This window comes from Mustelus asterias, chromosome 17, assembly GCF_964213995.1.
Source record: "Mustelus asterias chromosome 17, sMusAst1.hap1.1, whole genome shotgun sequence".
NCBI lineage: Eukaryota > Metazoa > Chordata > Chondrichthyes > Carcharhiniformes > Triakidae > Mustelus > Mustelus asterias.
The window spans coordinates 29330763-29352206 of record NC_135817.1 but is presented as its reverse complement, the minus strand read 5'-3'; the positions used below and the strand labels follow the sequence as shown (position 1 = coordinate 29352206).

The window sequence follows — 21444 nt, the reverse complement described above, 5'->3', positions numbered from 1 at the left end:
TTTAGTCAACACAGCATTAAAAAATATAGTAATAGCTATAAAACGGAATATCTGTTCTTCTTGCATAGTTCATTGTATTTGCACAATTTATTACAATTACTGTGTATATAATAGTTAAACATTAACCAACGTCAGCCAGATTCCACAACCCTGCCTCTTTTGGAGAACTGTCTCCCCACATTGTCTGCATTATGTACAGAGATTGCAATAGTTGTTTATTTCTATGATGAAATCAGAGGGCAAATTTATCAACCTCTTGGCTCCCAGCATGGAGCTGCACTTTGAGGATACGTAGGTGAAAGGCAGTCCAGTGATACACTGATACTCCCTTTGGGAATATCCCCCCACCCCTTCTTAAAAGAGTGAAATTCCTGATCTGAGTCCCAGGATGAGCACTGGTGGACGAATCTCGAGTTGCTCCCCTTTGTGCTCAATACAAAGGATCCGAGGAAAGGAATCGAATTTCAGGCATCAAGGGCTAGTATCAAGCACTCCCAGGTCAGGTCTGAGTGTTATAAGCAGATTAAATACTTCCTTCACTTAGGGTGACCAGACGTCTCGGTTTTGTCAGGTTAGTCCTTGTATCCCTTCCTCAAAATCATTCAAACGTTTTCAGGTTTTCCCTCTTTGGACAACCTTCAAACTATAGAGAGGGGAAGGGCAAAGTATTATTGCAGCTGGAACATAAACTGTGTCACTGGCAGACTTTGTGTACTGCAGGAATATCGCAATTTCAATGGCCAGCCAAAGAAATATTGGCACAGGAGGATCCTTCACCACTGAAATACAAGAGCATATCCCCTTTATAACTCAATTACCTGAACATCAGAGAACTGTTGTTAATCATTGCAGGGCTCCAGCTTTGGATAGTAAACTTGTGGATTGTGAGGGCGAATCACCCGAGCCCACTGCGATTCTCCCGAGCCCACTGCGATTCTCCCGAGCCCACTGCGATTCTCAAATGCAAATGCTGTTCTCTTCTGTCAACAGGGTGCAGTTCAAGCCATCCATCTTAAAACAAATTATGACCAGTGACAAACACGACGAGGATATATTGTGGAAGTAGTATTATGTTTCAATGATGGGGGGGTTTTCCACTGTTCAGAGCAACCAGACAGGTGATGGCAGTTCCACAATAGTCACTTCTTGGATGTCAAGTAATTAAAAAATTACTGGAGGCTCTGAATTCCTCCTGAAAGCTCCTTTAGTAGATTCAGTAATTGGAATTTGACCCCTGAAATGTGAGAGGAGATGCATTGTGGGAGGGCTAACAAGGCAAGGGAATACAAAATGAACAGTAGAAGGCTAGGAAGTACAGAGGACCAGCGGGACCTTGGGGTGCATGTCCAAAGAACCCTGAAGGCAGCAGGACAGGTAGATAATGTGGGTAAGAAGCTATATGGGATACTTCCCTTTATTAGCATAGAATACAAAAGCAGGGGGATTATGATGGAGTTGTATAAAATGCTCGCTAAGCTATAGCTGTGGTACAGTATGCAATTCTGGTCACCACACTATAGGAAGGATGTGATTGCACTAGACAAGGTGCAGAGGAGATTCACCAGGAGTTTGCCTGGGCTATCAAGAGAGGTTGGATAGGCAGGGGTTGTCTTCTTTGGAACAGAGAAAGCTGATTGAGGTGTTCAAAATTGAGGGACATAGATAGGGTAATGAGAAAGGAATCTTTCCCCTTAGTAGAGGGGTCAATAATGAAGGGGGTATAGATTTAAGGGAAGGAGCTGGAAATTTAGATGGGATTTGAGGAACAGCTTTTTCAGCAGAGGGCGGTGGCAATCTGGAACTCACCACCTGAAAGAGTGATAGAGATGGGAATCTTCACATACTTAGATGAGCACTTGAAATGCCATACAAGGCTATGGACAAAGTGCGGGAAAATGGGATTAGAACAAAGAGATGTTTGATGGCGGATTGAAGGGCCTCCTTCTGTGCTGTAAACTCTAACTTAATGCTGATAATCAAAAGGGATGAACTTTATACAGGAAGAGAGAACTCACATGACTACACCCATTATTCCCAGCAAGAACTGATTTTAATTCATGAAAGGCAGTTAAGTGAGCAGAGGGAATGATCTGACTAAAAAAACAGGATGACAGAAAATCATTTATCGTGCTCAAAACAGAAGATACAAAAATGAGTCTAAAGTAATTATTTTCACCTAAGGCTTCGGTCCCCTTTTAATCCCAGTGAGTTCTTAAAAAAGTATTTTTTTAAAAAAAGCACATGTTTGGAATAGAAAGCACAACCAAACATTGTCAGGTGATTACAGAAGGAGAGCTCACACCACTCCTGTAAAGTCAGAACTTGGGACTCAAGGGAGGAAAATATCACAACTGATGCAATGTAGGAGTCCTCAATTATTAGCAGTTGGTAACAGCACTTGTTGGATTATCGCATCCGAGTTTACTGATGGACTATCAGCAGTGGCACAGTGGTTAGCACTCACACCTCTCGAGTCACAAGACTTTGCTTTCAAGTCTCACAAAAAATAAATCAAAACTGATGGTACTTCTGACAATGCAATGCGGTACGGAAATGGCACTGCATTGTCAGAAGTACCATCTTTCAGCTGAGACATTAAATCAAACCCGCATTTATCTGCTTGGGAGGATGGCAAATCTCCCATGACAGTATTTCGAGGAGAAGCAGGGGACTTATCCCTGGTGCCTTGGCCAATAATTATCCCACAAGCAGTATCTCAAACAATCAAAAACAGATTACCAGGTTAGGGTCATATTGCTGTTGGTGGGAGCTTGCTGTACACAATTTAGCTGCCATGTTTCCTGCATTACGACACTGACTGCACTTCAAAAAGTACTTCATTGGCTGTAAAAAGAGCTTTTGAGTCGTCCAGTGGTTGTGAAAAGCAAGATATAAAAGCAAGCTTTCCTTTCCGTTGGTGCCACAAAGCACTGGTGGCAGTCTTCAAAATGGAAGTATCAAGACCTAAACTTCAATATGATTGTCAAAAATATTTAAAAACTATATTCTTCTTCTTGGGGTATGGCAGCATTAGCGAGGCCAACAATGATTCCATATCCTTCAATGGCTACCGTGTCCGGTTATAGTCCACGGAGCAAAGGTAGTCCTGCTGTGCTCTTGGGTAGGGAGTTGCAGGGTTTTAAGCCAGAAATTCTCAACACCCAAGTTAAAAAAGGTATATTGTGTTTGAACTATTTCAATTTTTCCTATCATCTAAATGTCATTCCAGCTGACGAGAAAAAGGGTTCAAATTCCATTGCCTCTGGCTCATTCCTATTGATTTCATAAATGTCATAAGGGTGTGCAACCTGAAGATTCATTCACTGATCTCAAAAGGAGAATCGTCCACACAAGTCTTCAATGAAAGTAGGAAAGCTGCATTTAGACAGGATTATGACGAGGATCACCAATATTCACTGTAATGTTAATGTACAAGGATTTGTGTTCCACTGTTAGCACTCTGTAGACACAGGAGTTCAAACCATCTTTACTCCAGACTTGTGAAACTCTCCTTAATAGCTCCATCCTGTGAAGGTGAAGAGAGGTATGAGAACTGCAATGATCCATCACAAAGAAAACAAACATTTACTGAGCAAGTACAGGCACTAGAACATTAAATATAAATACAACAAAGATCTCACAGGGCAAGACATTAAACATACCTGCAACCAGGTTATTAAATATACCTACAATCAGGATCCCACAGGGTGGGACATTAAATGTATCTAAAACAAAGATACCACAAGGTGGATTTAAAAACAAAATCAATCACAGAAATAAAATTTAAAAAACACATTAAGGAGAAGTTTCTTATAGAAAGTATGGTAAATGCAGTTGAGGCAAAGATATTAGGAACGCACGAGGGACTATACATTAAAGAGACAAGCCAGATTTTTTTCCTTGTCCTTGCTTTTTTCTGCTCAGCTTAGCATTTGTCAAATTGGTTCCACAAGTTCAGACTGTGAAAAAAAATCCTTTGACCTAGGGAAAGAATATTCAATGAATTTTTATTATCTATTTACACAACTAATTCATTCCAGTTCTCTCGGTAGGATCTATAATGATTTGGTAAGGAAAGCTACTGAGATCTCTGCCAGGTCAGGGAAGTTTGAATGCATGGCTCCAAATACATACACAGAGAGGTGGCAAAAATAGAGAGCTGGACACAAGTGATAATGTTTAATGTAGCAAACCTGTAACATGGTCAGTGAGGGGAGATTTTGGTCTGACTGACACCATAAGAGCAGAATGAGGCCACTCGGCCCATCGAGTCTGCTTTGCCATTCAATCATGGCTGATTTTTTTCTCATCCCCATTCTCCTGCCTTTTCCCCATAAACCCTGATCCCCTCATCAGTCAAGAACCTATCTATCTCGGTCTTAAAGACATTCAATGACCTGGCCTCCACAGCCTTCTGCGGCAAAGAGTTCCACAAATTCACCAATCTGGCTGAAGAAATTCTTCCTCATCTCTGTTCTAAAGGATCATCCCTTTAGCCTGAGGTTGTGCCCTCTGGTTCTAGTATTTCCTACTAGTGGAAACATCCTCTCCACGTTCACTGTATCCAGGCCTCACAGTATCCTGTAAGTTTCAATAAGATCCCCCCTCATCCTTCTAAACTCCAACGAGTACAGACCCAGAGTCCTCAACCGTTCCTCATACGACAAGCTCTTCATTCCAGGGATCATTCTTGTGAATCTCCTCCGGACCCTTTCCAAGGCCAGCACATCCTTCCTTAGATATGCTGCCTCCCTCCCTTCTTAAACAGCGGTGTTACATTCGCTACTTTCCAGTCCTCTGGGACCCTCCTTGCCTCCAATGATTACTGAAAGATCACCACCAATGCCTCCACAATTTCCTCAGCTCTCCCTTTTAGAACCCTGGGGTGTAGCCCATCCAGTCCAGGTGATTTATCCACCTTCAGATCTTTCAGTTTCCCCAGAACCTTCTCCTTAGTGGTGACACAGAGACCAAGTGAGTATATGTGGGAATCGGTACATGGGGAATGAAATGTTTCAGGCAATGCTTATTGCCCAAAGTAAGGTATGCCAAGTAGGGAGTTTGGTGAAGGGCAGGGAGGTGGCACTTTTTTTCTACTCATTTTTTAGTCTGCAGTATTTGATTTCCACATTGGTACGGAAGGAGCAGGTAGATCAGTAACTGGATATTATTAGAAACTAAGCGTCATCTGTGTTATAATTACTGTATTGCTTTATTAGTGTTGTATAGTTTACTGGCTGTGGCAAACCTATTGGGAGGTGTGGGCTTTATTAATTCTAAATTAATTAATTAACACATATTGGGGAAGGCATGGCAGGCGATGTGCTGCGATTGCAGCATGTGGGAGTTTCTGGATGAGCACCTGTGTGATCCAGGGCAACACATCTGCAGTAAGTGCTTACAGCTGCAGGAATATCAACTCCATGTTATTGAGCTGGAGGCTGCACTTCAGACATTGCAGCATGTTACGGAGGGAGAAAGCTACCTGGGCACTTTATTCCTGGGTCACACCCCTTAGGATAGGGTCTTCTGATTTGATCAGTGGTCAGGGACAGGAGGGTGCGACAGCAAGTGAGGCAGGTAGAAGGACACTGGAATTCCAACAACACTTGAGAAGCACGACAACATCCAGGGCAAAGCAGTCAGGCCAATTGGCATCCATCCACAAACATTCACTCCCTCCACCACCATGACACAATAGCAGTAATGTGTACCATTTACAAGATATAGTACATGAACTCATCAAGACTCCCGAGAGAGCACATTCCAAATCCATGATCACCACCATCTAGGGACAAGGGCCAGATACTTTGGAACATCACCACCTGCAAGTTTCCTTCTCCAAGCCAAACAACACCCTGACTTGTAAATATTTCGCGGTTTCTTCACTGTGGCTGGGTCAAAATCCTAGAACTCGCTCCCCGAAAGAATTGTGGGTACATCTGCACCACATGGGCTGGTTCATGAAGGCTTTTTAATGGGCAATTAGAGATAGCAATGAATGCTGGACTAGCCAACCACACCAGCATGGAGGCACAGTGATTAGCACTGCTGCTTTACAGCACCCAGCTTGGGTCACTGTCTGTGTGGAGTCTGTACGTTCTCCCCGTGTCTGCACGTTCTCCCCGTGTCTGCATGGGGTTCCTCCGGGTGTCTGGTTTCCTCCCTCAGTCCTGGTTAGATGCATTGGTCATGCTAAATCCGAACAGGCTCCGCCAGAGTGTGGTGTCTAGGGGATTTTCACAGTAGCTTCATTGTAAAATTAACGTAAGCCAACTTGTGACACTAATAAATAAACTTTAAATATCCACATCCTTTGAAAAAATAGAAAAAGTATTATACTGTGGATAAAGGGGAACCGGTGGATGTACCATACTTAGATTTCTAAAAGGCATTTGTTAAAGTACCACATCGAAGATTATTGTGGAAAATTGTATTGTATCGGAGTAACATATTGGAATGGATAGGTGATTAGCTGGCTAACAAGAAGCAGAGAATAGGCATAAGTGGGTTTTTTTCAAGTTGGCAAGATGTAATGGTTAGTGTGCTGCAGGGATTGGTGCTGGGACTTAAAACAGTTTATATAAATGACTTGGGTAAAGGAATTGAAGGGATAGTTGCCAAATTTGCTGAGGTCAGAAAGTAAGTTACGAAGAGAACATAAGGAGGCTGCAAAAATATATCGGTAAGTTATGTGATGGGCAAATATCTGGTAAATGGATTATAATGTGGGAAAATGTGAAATTGTCCATTTGGGCAAGGCGAATAAAGCAAAACATATTATCAAAATGGTAAGAGATTGCAGAGCTTGGAGCTGCAGAGGAATCTGGGTGCCTTAGAGTGTGAATAACAAAAATCTATTATGCAGGTACAGCATGTAATTAGGAAAGCTAATAGAATGTTATCATTTAGTGCGAGGGGAATTGAATACAATAGTAGGGAGGTTATCCTTTAATTACACAGAGCACTAGTCGGACCACATCTAGTACAGTGTGTACAGTACTGGCTATTTTATTTAATGAAGAATGTAAATGTGTTGGAAGCAGTTCAGAGAAGGTTTACCAGACTAAAACTTGGAATGAGTAGGTTGTCTTATGAGGAAAGGCTGCACAGGCGAGGTTTGTATCTGCTTTAGAAGAGTAAGAAACAACTTGATTGAAACATACAAAATCCTGAGGGGCCTTGACAGAGTAAATGTGGAGACGAAGTTGCCTCTTGTGGGAGGATCTAGAACTAGGTGTCACTGTTTAAAAATGCGTTGTTCATTTAGAAAGGGAGATGAAACAAATATTTCTCTCAGAGGGCAATGAATCTTTAGAACTTTCTTCCTGAAAAGGCGGTGGAAACAGTCTTTGAGTATTTTTAAGGTCGAGGTAGATAGATTCTTCTCAAGCAAGGCGGTGATGGTTATCAGGAGTAGGTAGGATGCAGATTTGAGGTTACTATCAGATCAGCCATATTCTTATTAAATGGCGGAGCAGGCTCGAGGGGCTGAATGGCCTACTCCTGTTCTTTATTCATACATTTGTTTGTTCGTAACACTTGCATTTGATCTTTAAATTTGCAATAACATCAAGCACAAACCCGTTTTAAAAGGAATAATATATTTTGAACTAAATGAAAACTGAACTACAACATCTTTGTAGATTTTTTAAAAGGATGTTTATAAATGGTTGGCATTTTCTACATTTCTTCTTCAGTTTGGGGGCAGGAGCGTGAAGTAAAAACAAAGTGTTGGAAGAACTCATATATGGCATTTGACTCAAAATATTAACTCTGGTTCTTTCTCCACAGGTCTGCAGAGTTTTTTTTCCCCAACATTTTAAGTTTTTACCTCAAATTCCTAGAATCATTTTGCTTTAATTTTGGTGACACTTGGGATGTATTTTTGAATTGCCATCGTTCTGATGCTACTTATGAAGTGGGGAAAAGGGAAATATTAGAAATGGATGAACAATAAAACTATACAGTAACAATTGTACTGGCCTCAAAAGGCTATAAAAAGTTGATGCTTACAAAAATGATAGTAACCCTATAAAGCTCAAAACACTTGACCGTGCAGCTCACAAGTGGTTTGCACCAAGTCCAAAGAGTTCCAGGCATAAATCACCATGGTTTGTCTTGCCACGTGGTGATAGTGAGACCCGTGTACATCTTACATTTATGACATCAATTTATACGGTTAGAAAAGAAAAGTAAATGTGGGCTTGAGGTGCTCCCACTGAATGGAATCTACCTACCTGGCAGGATTGACTTCATTACCATGATCTCTTGTGTGGAAAGTCATTGTGTATCTGGCAACTTCCAGAGGGGGACGGACAATTTTCATTTTTTGCAGCTGAACTCTGGGGGAAAGAAAATAAAATTGATTATTGCTACTTAAGCAATATGAATAAAATTACACTGTCAAGGAAGAAAGGTGGTCATTTTCTTTTTGTTTTATTTAGAGTTACTATGTGTCCATGCAGCATAGTAATTAGGTTAACCATTTTAACACGTCTCATTCCACAGAGGAAAACTAGTTTTCTCTCTTTCCCTGATCCACACCCTTGCTGCTAATTGTATCCTCGAATGTGATTGAATAGTCATAAATTACCATCAATTGTATGCAAGAACACCTCATACCACCTTGTTGAAAGAAATGTTTGGAAGCTGCATCCAATGCTTTGTAGCAATCTGAACCCACCTAAAGTTTTAGCAACACCAAGTTAGTCCTTCAGTAGAGGGAAAATAAATGGAGTATTTTCAGTCATACTGACTACGGAGCACTTTCAATAAGTTTCTATTTGAAGATAGGACATTGAATAAAAGTCACCACCATACAGGTTGATGCCGGCTCAGATTTATAGTTAAATTGTATAAAGCCAAGTTTGCTCTTCTACCCACCCCACCCCAAGAGAAAGACCCATCCTATGAATCCTTTCCTGACATGTCTATCCATGTATTTCTGATATCATCTTATAAATGCCCTCTCCAGTACCTCTATCATTTGAGTGAGATCAGCCCTCCATAGCTGCACCGGGGAGCAAAACACTGATTATACCAAATTCAAATCTGGATCTTCAACCTCAACCTCCCTTTTCTTCAATGGTTCTTCCTACTATACTATAGATATAGATAAGTCTTCAGATGGAATCTCTTTGTATCTAACCCATTCCATTTCAATGATGAAGTTGATATTCTTGCGTGCCTGTTTCAAGTGTAGTATCAAGCAAGAAGATGGAACTGTAATCTGTTACAATCTTTGCAAAGACCAATAACAAAAATAAACTGCAACTTTGATCTTTCAAATATGAGTGTGAGTTCCCACCTGCGTTCCTATGTGCTGAACCAGAGATGGGCTGCCTCTATCTGCTTTCTCTTATCTTACAGATTTTGGCAGATAGCCTCTTAAAAACCCTTCTCTTCTCAAAGTCCACCTCGATGACAATACGAATTACATGGAAGTTGTACTCAGAAATGATGATTAGTAATTTGTATGAATCCACTCCATTCTATCTTGGAATCAAATAACTAGTTTACATCCCAACATTCTCCACACTTCCACTTGGAGACCAGCATTCTATCCACTGTCAGCACAGATGCTTCTAACATCACTCAGAAGAATGAACACCTTGCAGCTCTTTCCCAGTGAAACAACCTGAGCATCTTGTAGAAAGGTTTAGGTTTAACAATTAGTTCGTAGTTAAATTATGCAAGTAACCAAATTATATGAATTAACCAAATATTAGTCCGAAGATGTGTAGGTTAGATGGATTGGCCATGGTGGATGCATGGGGTTGCAGGGATGGGATGGGCCTGGTGGGATGCTCTTTCAGTGGAAGGCAGACGGGGAGGGGTGGTTCTCGGTGGCGACTCGATAGGCCGGATGGCCTCTTTCTGTATTGTAAAAATTCTATGGTTCTATTATCTTCTGCTTAATTGTAATCAATGCAAGACACTATTACACCACATGACTCTGTATTTGGACAAGCGAGGAACACCATTTGGCCCCAAGCCATGTAAAGGCATTTATGGTTTAATTACAGAGCAAATGCCGCAAGCTAACCAAGGTTCAGCCGTCTGACTGTAGCAATTAAAACTTATCAATGGTGCTCAATATCTATGACTCAGGGGAGAGCTCGAAAGATCTATTGTGCAAACGGAAACTGTTTTAAGTGGTAACGGCCAGTCCGGTCCCATCCCATCAGGTCCTGGTCTCCAGCCCCAAGCTTTGCCTCACAACCTAGACTGAACAGGAAGCAAGAACCACCATCAACCAGTAAAGTTGCTGGCTAGCTTGTTAAATATTACTTTTGTTCTTTAATACATAGTTCCCCTCAGTTGATTTTCTCCTCTTGCCTGAGCGATTAAAGAACAAATTAATGCCGAGTGTGTGCAGACTTCGATTTGGAGGTGAAAGATCCTCAAAACCTAACATAGAATCCCCACAGTGCAGAAAAAGGCCATCCGGCCCATCGAGTCTGCACTGACTCTCCGAAACAGTATCCTATCCAGGCCCTCTCCCTGTAACCCCACACTTTTATTATGGTTAATCCACCTAACCCACACACCTTTGGACAGTTGGAGGAAACCGGAGCACCCGGAGGAAACCCACACAGACACAAGGAGAACATGCGGACTCCACACAGACAGTGACCCAATGCTGAAATTGAAGCCAGTCACTGGTGCTGTGAGGCAGCAATGCTAACCATTATAACATCCTTTTAAATGTTTAACAATCAAACCACCCGGGCTTACTGTCAGCAGAATTAATATAAAAACAAGATCTACAAACCTTCACTTTCCAACAAAGTGAGGAGCCACAGGACCTTAATCATGGTAAATCTGAAATACTTGTACTGAGTATCAACAGGTCACATGAAGATCTGTTGGATGTATTTAACCAAAACGTCAGAGAAAAAAATCAGGTGCCCTGAAAAGAAGCAGCCTTTCAGGAACTCCTGGCCAGGAAATTACAGGCTTGCAATGAGTCTGACTTTCCAATGAGGTAAAGGGACGGATGGAAGAAGAAAACAGAATAGACAGCTAGGCCTGGTGATTTATTGGCACAGTAAGAAGTCTCACAACACCAGGTTAAAGGCCAACAGGTTTATTTGGTAGCAAAAGCCACTAGCTTTCGGAGCGCTGCTCCTTCGTCAGGTAAGTGGGAGTTCTGTTCACAAACAGGGCATATAAAGACACAAACTCAATTTACAAAATAATGGTTGGAATGCGAGTCTTTACAGGTAATCAAGTCTTAAAGGTACAGACAATGTGAGTGGAGAGAAAGTTAAGCACAGATTAAAGAGATGTGTATTGTCTCCAGACAGGACAGTTAGTGAGATTTTGCAAGCCCAGGCAAGTCGTGGGGGGTTACAGATAGTATGACATGAACCCAAGATCCCGGTTTAGGCCGTCCTCATGTGTGCAGAACTTGGCTATCAATCTCTGCTCAGCGACTCTGCGTTGTTGTGAGTCGTGAAGGCCGCCTAGGAGAACGCTTACCCAAAGATCAGAGGCCGAATGCCCGTGACCGCTGAAGTGTTCCCCAACAGGAAGAGAACACTCTTGCCTGGTGATTGTCGAGTGGTGTTCACTCATCCATTGTCGTAGCGTCTGCATGGTCTCCCCAATGTACTATGCCTCGGGACATCCTTTCCTGCAGCGTATCAGGTAGACAACGTTGGCCGAGTTGCAAGAGTATGTACCGTGTACCTTGTGGATGGTGTTCTCACGTGAGATGATGGCATCCGTGTTGATGATCCGGCACGTCTTGCAGAGGTTGCTGTGGCAGGGTTGTGTGGTGTCGTGGTCACTGTTCTCCTGAAGGCTGGGTAGTTTGCTGCGGACAATGGTCTGTTTGAGGTTGTGCAGTTGTTTGAAGGCAAGAAGTGGGGATGGCCTTGGTGAAATGTTCGTCTTCATCAATGACATGTTGAAGGCTTCGGAGGAGATGCCGTAGCTTCTCCGCTCCGGGGAAGTACTGGACAACGGAGGGTACTCTGTCCACCGTGTCCCGTATTTGTCTTCTGAGGAGGTTGGTGCGGTTTTTTTTTGTGAGGCTGCATGTCTATTGATTCTGACCCCACTGCCTACTGAAAATCCCATCACATATTTCAATGTTTGTTGAAAAATATAAAACCCAGTGAACTCTCCACACCCAAGTAAATGCAGCATTCCCTTCCTTCAGTGATTCGAGGTCAATTAATTCATGTAACAGCTTAGCTGAACTTGCATAAAAGCTCAAGATGGTTGGGGGGGAATGGTGTGGAGGGGAGAGCTTTGGGAGAATTATCTAGATTGGTTTGGGGGAATGGAGTGGAGAGTTTTGGGAGAATGGTAGGGAGAGTTTGGGGGAATGGTGTGGAGGGGAGGGTTTCGGCATATTTTGTGGAAGGGAGGGTTGGGGTGTGGAAGGGAGGATTTGGGGAATGAAAGATGTGCGGGTTACGTTGATTGACCACACTAAATTGCCCCTTAGTGTCAGGGGGTCCAGTAGAGTATAATACGTGGGGTTATGGGGATAGGGTGAGATTGTTGTCAGGCTCAATGGGCTGAATGGCCTCCTTCTGCACTGCAAGGATTCTATGAGTTAACTCACTTCTTTTCACAGGCAGTTAAACATTTCACAATACTTTATCAATAAGCTGGTGGGAATCATATAAGCAACCAGAAAGCTAAACAACTAATCAACAACCAGTTTAGTTGGACATCATTCCAAAAGGACTAGAACAAATAATCAATCCTGATATTTTGGTGCAAAACTACACCGAAATGGCAGCATGGTAGGCTGCATGGCATGCGTGACCTCTGGCACCCACTCAGCCAGATACACATACTGGTTATTTTTATGACTCTCTTTTTAAACTTCACATTTTATTGCTACGAGTTGCTGTATTTTTGCTCCGTAATTGTTTCTTTCCTTAAAACTCAACATTTCTTGAAATTCAGTTTATTTTTGTGCAAAATTGCTCAACGGCCCCTTGAGTAAGAAAAAGAGCCTCCTTCCACCCTACCTCATCTCACCCTCTCACCATGGAAGCAATGATTGCTGTTAGTGAGTGAGGTCTTTGCACCAGACTGGGGAGAGCTCTCTCTCTGCCCATCTCCAAATTCCTGGGGCAGAAAGATACACAAGTAGATCAGAATTTCATTGCGAAATGCGCTCTCTTTCACATTAGGTATTAAACTGATGCCCCAACTCCCTGTACAGGGGGATGGAAAAAGAGATTTAAAAAAATACAAAAGCAAATTACTGCAGATGCCGGAAATCTAAAATTTATTAAAAAAGCAGGAAGTGCTGGAAATACTCAGCAGGCCAGGCAGCATCTACAGAGAGACAAACAGAGTCAACGTTTTAGATCAATGACTTTTCATCAAAGCTGAGAATTTCTAGAAATGGAATAGGTTTTGAGCCAGTGGAAGGGGGGAGTGGGGACAAAACTGGAGGGCAGGAGAGATGAAATGACAACTGGTTTCATGGTATCAATGGAGAAGAGAGTGGAAATGGGTATAGCACAAACAAAAGGTGTATCCAGATGAGCTATGAATGGCTGCAGAGCAGCAACCTAAATACAAGTCCAAACCAGCAAAAAAAACCATGAACAAGATGGAGGCAGAAGTTGTGATCTAAAATTGTTGAACTCAAGCTGGGATTCCAAAAGGCTGTACAATGTCAATATTGACGGAAGAGAATTATGCTTCCCAATAGTAATCACTCAACAAATGTGACTATACCAGATTATCTGATCACTTACCTCATTAGCTATTTGTGAGATTTGCCTGCTGTATTTTGTTTATAAAATAATTAAACATCGACTGAACAGCTTTGGATGTGGCAAGTGCAACATAAATCCAAGCTTTTCCCTTTGATGAAATCACACATGCAATGTTATAAACCAGGCTTGTTCAAAGTACGCTCCGGGAGCCGGTTGCAGCCCATGAAACCTCCCCCCCCCCCCAACCCACCCAACACCAGTTTTCAAAATCCCAGTCAAACAGGTAAATTTCAATGGTCAGAGTATTCTCGGAACTGCTTTTCCAATCACAGGCCAGTTCTCACCGGCTTTTGCTTCTGACAGGCAGACTACTGAGCTTATCAGCAATGAGGGAGTAAATTGGAGGGTTTGATTGGAGGAGTGGCAAACACCACAATTGAGAGTGTGCTGAGGGAAGCAAAGCAACAGCGAGGCTGGAGCCCAGGATGCATCTGACCCGGCATTCAGAGAAGGCAAGTTTGGGTCAGGGTCTGGGGAAGAGACACTGCCATGGTGAGTGAGGGGGGAGGGGGTGGGGGGGGGGTGAGTGAGGGGGGAGGGGGTGGGGGGGGGGTGAGTGAGGGGGGAGGGGGTGGGGGGGGGGTGAGTGAGGGGGGAGGGGGTGGGGGGGGGGGTGAGTGAGGGGGGAGGGGGTGGGGGGGGGGTGAGTGAGGGGGGAGGGGGTGAGGGGGGGTGAGGGGGGGGTGAGTGAGGGGGGAGGGGGTGGGGGGGGGTGAGTGAGGGGGGAGGGGGTGGGGGGGGGTGAGTGAGGGGGGAGGGGGTGGGGGGGGGTGAGTGAGGGGGGAGGGGGTGGGGGGGGGTGAGTGAGGGGGGAGGGGGTGGGGGGGGTGAGTGAGGGGGGAGGGGGTGGGGGGGGTGAGTGAGGGGGGAGGGGGTGGGGGGGGTGAGTGAGGGGGGAGGGGGTGAGTGAGGGGGGAGGGGGTGAGTGAGGGGGGAGGGGGTGAGTGAGGGGGGAGGGGGTGAGTGAGGGGGGAGGGGGTGAGTGAGGGGGAGGGGGTGGGGGGGGTGAGTGAGGGGGGAGGGGGTGGGGGGGGGGTGAGTGAGGGGGGAGGGGGTGGGGGGGGGTGAGTGAGGGGGGAGGGGGTGGGGGGGGGTGAGTGAGGGGGGAGGGGGTGGGGGGGGGTGAGTGAGGGGGGAGGGGGTGGGGGGGGGTGAGTGAGGGGGGAGGGGGTGGGGGGGGGTGAGTGAGGGGGGAGGGGGTGGGGGGGGGTGAGTGAGGGGGGAGGGGGTGGGGGGGGTGAGTGAGGGGGGAGGGGGTGGGGGGGGGGGTGAGTGAGGGGGGAGGGAGTGGGGGGGGGTGAGTGAGGGGGGAGGGGGTGGGGGGGGTGAGGGGGGAGGGGGTGGGGGGGGTGAGTGAGGGGGGAGGGGGTGGGGGGGGTGAGTGAGGGGGGAGGGGGTGGGGGGGGTGAGTGAGGGGGGAGGGGGTGGGGGGGGTGAGTGAGGGGGGAGGGGTTGGGGGGGGGTGAGTGAGGGGGGAGGGGGTGGCGAGTGAGGGGGGAGGGAGTGAGGGGGGAGGGGGTGGGGGGGGTGAGTGAGGGGGGAGGGGGGTGGGGGGGTGAGTGAGGGGGGAGGGGGTGGGGGGGGTGAGTGAGGGGGGAGGGGGTGGGGGGGGTGAGTGATGGGGGAGGGGGTGGGGGGGGTGAGTGAGGGGGGAGGGGGTGGGGGGGTGAGTGAGGGGGGAGGGGGTGGGGGGGGTGAGTGAGGGGGGAGGGGGTGGGGGGGGGGTGAGTGAGTGGGGAGGGGGTGGGGGGGGTGAGTGAGGGGGAGGGGGTGTGGAGGTTAGTGAGGGGGGAGGGGGTGGGGGGGGTGAGTGAGGGGGAGGGGGTGGGTGTGGTGAACCATCGTTGGTTCACCACTGGGGTTGTTATTGTGTTACTGTTGGGCTAGGGTGTTGTTGTTATGGGGGTTGTACTATGTTGTTGGGTTAGGGTGTTTACCTGTCCTAAGTGTTATCATGGCACACTCCAGTGGGGTCCCGCCTCCGGTGGCAGGGTATAAGACCCCCTGCTCCGGCAGGACCCCTTCAGTCTGAACGGGTGAATTTGTGTTAGTAGTTTCATTGTTAATGTATTAAAGCCTTCAGTTCTAAAGCCTTGTTTCCGGGTGCTCATTGAGGTGCATCAATTTAATACATTAACTGAGAATATGGAACAGATCCTAAAACCGGATCGTCTGACACTGGACCCACGTGCGGTCGGTGCAGCTAACACGTTCGAACATTGGTGGAAATGCTTCGAGGACTACCTGGCAGCCTCGGTAGCTATCACTACAGACAGTGATAGACTCCAGGTCCTCCACGCAAGGGTAAGCGACACGATTTACCTAGCCATTCGTGCAGCTTCCACTTACCAGGGTGCCGTCGAGCTCCTAAAGAATAGGTACATTACGCCACCCAACGAGATTCACGCTCGTTATCTCCTCGCTACACGACGTCGGCAGTCGGGCGAGACCATAGAAGACTACGCCAATGAACTCCTGCAGCTTGCCAGGGGTTGTGACTGTAAGGATGTCTCCGCCGAGCAGTACATGCAAGACCTCGCCCGAGACGCGTTCGTAGCAGGGGTAGGGTCCTCGTACATCAGACTTAAATTATTAGAAAAGGGGAAACTCAACTTGACCCAGGCAATGGGGATGGCCGTGAGGTTGGAGGCGGCGTCGAAGAGCTTGGCGCTGTACCCCGAGGACCACGTGCAGTCAACGTGGTTGGAGCAAGCTCTGCTCCCTCCTTGCCCCGCGAACCCGCGCTCCCAGATCGATTCGACGACGGCGGCAGCTCCAGGGGGCCAGCGATGCTATTTTTGCGGTGGGGCCAAGCATCCACGGCAGCAGTGTCCGGCAAGAACGGCAATCTGCAGCCAGTGCGGTAAAAAAGGCCACTACGGCAAAGTCTGCAGGTCCAAACCTAAAAACGGCAGTGCAGCTTGTAACCCTCCAGAACGGAGACCATCTCTTTCGGCGCTGCAGTACCCACGAGGTCCGACCACGTGCGATCTCAGGACGGCGCCATCGTGGCAGACAGAGGAGGAGGAAGACCACCAGGAGTCGCTGCGCTTGGAGCCCTCGGCCACATGCGATTCATGGGGGCGGCCATCATGGTCCACGACGACTAGGAGCGACCAGCAGGGGTCCTCAGCATCCACATCGGCAGCATGCAGCAGCGACCAGCAGGGGTCCTCAGCATCCACATCGGCAGCATGCAGTGATGCCCAGGGGCCAACGGTGGCGTCGATCTCTCTGGATCAGACCAGGCATTACAGACTGGAACATTCCATGATGGAGGTAAAGGTTAGTGGCAGAACTGTAAATTGTCTGTTTGACAGTGGGAGCACCGAAAGTTTCATACACCCTGAAACTGCTAAAAGGTGTGGACTCCGGATTCTCCCTGCCAAACAGACAATTTCCATGGCATCACAGTCCCGGTCTGTACCGATCCAAGGACGATGTATGGTAACTCTTGAGGTACAGGGCACAGTTTACGAGCAATACAGGCTCCTTGTGCTACCTCACCTTTGCGCGCCAATTCTCCTCGGACTAAACTTTATGGCCCACATGAGGAGTGTGATCCTACAGTACGGTGGGCCACTCCCTTCACTGGCAGTAGGGAACCAGCCGCAGCCTCCAAATTGCCCAAAGCGCCCCGCGTGCAATCTATCCACCCTGAAGATCACGACACCATCCCTTTTTAAAAATCTGGTACCTGGCTGCAAGCCCATCGCTACTAAAAGTAGGCGTTACAGCGCTGAGGACCGGATCTTTATTAGATCTGAGGTTCAGCGGCTCCTCAAGGAAGGGATCATACAGGCCAGTGCTAGTCCGTGGAGAGCGCAGGTCGTGGTAGTCAAAAGCGGGAACAAACCTCGGATGGTCATCGACTATAGTCAGACCATTAATAGATACACGCAGCTGGATGCGTATCCTCTCCCGCGCATTTCTGATATGGTCAATCAGATTGCGCAGTACCGAGTGTTTTCTACCATAGACCTTAAGTCCGCCTACCATCAACTCCCCATCCGCCCAGAGGACCGACAATATACGGCTTTTGAGGCGGATGGTCGTCTATACCAATTCCTCAGGGTTCCATTTGGTGTCACCAATGGGGTCTCGGTCTTCCAGCGTGCTATGGACCGAATGGTGGACCAGAACGGGTTGCGGGCTACCTTCCCGTACCTGGATAACGTCACCATCTGCGGCCATGACCAGCAGGACCACGACACGAATCTCCAACACTTTCTACGCACTGCATCTCGCCTGAATCTGACCTATAACAGGGAGAAGTGCGTATTCCGTACGCGTAGGTTAGCCATCCTCGGATACGTGGTGGAAAACGGGGTCATTGGCCCTGATCCAGACCGTATGCGCCCACTCACTGAACTTCCCTTGCCCGCTAGCACGAAAGCACTGAGGAGATGCCTCGGGTTCTTTTCGTATTATGCACAGTGGGTCCCCAACTACGCGGACAAAGCTCGTCCGCTCATTAAGTCCACGACCTTCCCACTTACGCCGGAGGCCCAATTGGCCTTCAAGGTTTTGAAAAGCGACATCTCGAAAGCCACGATGCACGCGGTGGATGAATCCATCCTTTTCCAGGTGGAGAGTGATGCATCGGACTTCGCCCTAGCCGCCACACTAAACCAGGCAGGCAGGCCCGTCGCGTTTTTTTCCCGCACCCTTCAATGCCCAGAGATTCGGCACTCAGCGGTGGAAAAGGAGGCTCAGGCCATTGTGGAGGCAGTCAGACACTGGCGCCATTACCTGGCAGGTAAGCGGTTCACCCTGATCACGGATCAACGATCCGTGGCGTTTATGTTCAGTAACACGCAGAGGGGCAAGATCAAGAACGATAAGATCTTGCGGTGCGGTGGAGAATTGAGCTCTCCACCTATAATTACGATATTATGTATCGTCCAGGGAAGCTCAATGAGCCCTCGGATGCCCTCTCGCGCGGAAACATGCGCCATCATGCAGGAGGGACCGCTTGAAGGCTCTCCACAATGATCTGTGTCATCCTGGAGTCACCAGACTCTACCACTTCATAAAAGCCCGCAACCTACCCTACTCGGTGGAGGAGGTCAGGTCAGTTACTAGAAGTTGTCGGATTTGCGCAGAATGCAAACCACACTTTTATCGACCAGACCGGGCACATTTGGTCAAGGCCACTCGCCCTTTTGAGAGGCTGAGTGTAGATTTTTAAGGGCCCCCTTCCCTCAACGGATCGGAATGTCTATTTTCTTAACATAATAGACGAATTTTTCCCGGTTTCCGTTTTGTTTTTCCCCTGTGGCGGACACGTCGACTGCCACCGTCATCAAGGCATTCAGTGAGCTTTTTACCCTGTTCGGGTACCCCTGCTATATTCATAGCGACAGGGGCTCGTCGTTCATGAGCAACGACTTGAGGCAATTCCTGCTCTCATTCGGGATTGCCTCTAGTAGAACCACGAGCTACAACCCTAGGGGTAACGGACAGGTGGAAAGGGAGAATGCTACAGTCTGGAAGGCTGTCCTACTGGCACTGAAATCCAAGGGCCTTCCAGTCTCCCGGTGGCAGGAGGTCCTTCCAACTGCGCTCCATTCTATCCGCTCCCTCCTGTGTACGGCAAACCAATGCTACTCCCCACGAGAGGATGTTCTCATTCCCTCGGAAGTCGTCCTCGGGGGACCTCATTGCCAGCCTGGTTGACGTACCCAGGACCCGTCCTTCTGCGGCGCCATGTGAGGGCTCGCAAGTCCGACCCCTTGGTCGAACCGGTCCAACTCCTCCACGCCAACCCTCAGTATGCCTATGTGGCATATCCTGACGGGCGAGAGGACACTGTCTCCATTAGAGACCTGGCGCCCGCAGGGGACGTAGCAAACTCCTGTCGCTCCTATTCCCCCCAGTCCACAGATCCACTACTCCTCATTACTTCCCCAGACGTGGCGCGGTCAGCACCGGGGACCAGTGCATAAACACTTTTTACTCCCATGTACAGCTTGCCTGAGACTCGGAGATCGGCGCCACCATCATCACCACCACCACCACCACCAAAACGTTTCCAGGATCCCCTACACCATCGCCTCATCAGGGCCGGCCGGCCCGGGAGTCTTTGAGGGGACAGCCAGATGTTGCTTTGAGAGAGCCACCGCAAGCACCTGCTCCGGTTTCGCAACCGGTGTTGAGAAGATCGCAGCGTCGGTGTGGTCCTCCAGACCGTCTGGACTTGTGAATCCTGTTATTTTTTTTTGTCATTGTCTGTTTTCATCCACCCCGCCACCTTTGGTTCCTAAAGGAGGGGTGAATGTGGTGAACCATCGTTGGTTTCACCACTGGGGTTGTTATTGTGTTTACTGTTGGGCTAGGGTGTTGTTGTTATGGGGGTTGTACTATGTTGTTGGGTTAGGGTGTTTACCTGTCCTAAGTGTTATCATGGCACACTCCAGTGGGGTCCCCGCCTCCGGTGGCAGGGTATAAGACCCCCTGCTCCGGCAGGACCCCTTCAGTCTGAACGGGTGAATTTGTGTTAGTAGTTTTCATTGTTAATGTATTAAAGCCTTCAGTTCTAAAGCCTTGTTTTCCGGGTGCTCATTGAGGTGCATCAGTGGGGGGGGGTGAGTGAGGGGTGAGGGGGAGGGGGTGGGGGGGGGTGAGTGAGGGGGGAGGGGGTGGGGGGGGGTGAGTGAGTGGGGGGAGGGGGGGGGGGGGGTGAGTGAGGGGGAGGGGGTGGGGGGGGGTGAGTGAGGGGGGAGGGGTGGGGGGGGTGAGTGAGGGGGGAGGGGGTGGGGGGGGGTGAGTGAGGGGGGAGGGGGTGGGGGGGGTGAGTGAGGGGGGAGGGGGTGGGGGGGGGTGAGTGAGGGGGGAGGGGGTGGGGGGGGGTGAGTGAGGGGGGGAGGGGGTGGGGGGGGTGAGTGAGGGGGGAGGGGGTGGGGGGGGGTGAGTGAGGGGGGAGGGGGTGGGGGGGGTGAGTGAGGGGGGAGGGGGTGGGGGGGTGAGTGAGGGGGGAGGGGGTGGGGGGGTGAGTGAGGGGGGAGGGGGTGGGGGGGGTGAGTGAGGGGGAGGGGGGTGGGGGGGGGTGAGTGAGGGGGGAGGGGTGAGTGAGGGGGGAGGGGGTGAGTGAGGGGGGAGGGGTGAGTGAGGGGGAGGGGGTGAGTGAGGGGGGAGGGGGTGGGGGGGTGAGTGAGGGGGGAGGGGGTGGGGGGGGTGAGTGAGGGGGGAGGGGGTGGGGGGGGTGAGTGAGGGGGGAGGGGGTGGGGGGGGTGAGTGAGGGGGGGAGGGGGTGGGGGGGGGTGGAGGGGAGGGGGAGGGTGGGGGGGGTGAGTGAGGGGGAGGGGGTGGGGGGGTGAGTGCGGGGGGAGGGGGTGGGGGGGGTGATTGAGGGGGGAGGGGGTGGGGGGGTGAGTGAGGGGGGAGGGGGTGGGGGGGGGTGAGTGCGGGGGGAGGGGGTGGGGGGGTGAGTGAGGGGGAGGGGGTGGGGGGGGGTGAGTGAGGGGGGAGGGGGTGGGGGGGGTGAGTGAGGGGGGAGGGGTTGCCTTGTGGTGGGGGTGAGTGAGGGGGGAGGGGGTGGGGGGGGGTGAGTGAGGGGGGGAGGGGGTGGGGGGGGTGAGTGAGGGGGGAGGGGGTGGGGGGGTGAGTGAGGGGGGAGGGGGGTGGGGGGGGGGGTGAGTGGGAGGGGGGGGGGGGGGTGAGTGAGGGGGGAGGGGGGTGGGGG

At 49.1% G+C, this 21444-nt stretch overlaps 1 protein-coding gene across 1 annotated transcript in view; it reads right to left on the bottom strand.

Annotated features, from left to right (window-relative positions):
- Positions 1-925: 925 nt before the first annotated feature.
- b4galt4 (UDP-Gal:betaGlcNAc beta 1,4- galactosyltransferase, polypeptide 4) overlaps positions 926-21444 on the bottom strand; it is a 54749-nt gene continuing 34230 nt past the window's right edge. The window contains exons 6-7 of the mRNA XM_078232446.1: positions 8241-8345; positions 926-3526 (exon numbers count right to left, since the gene is read on the bottom strand). Of these exons, the coding sequence (XP_078088572.1) occupies positions 3382-3526; positions 8241-8345 (250 nt within the window). The 3' untranslated portion in view covers positions 926-3381. The remainder of the gene's footprint in view (positions 3527-8240; positions 8346-21444) is intronic.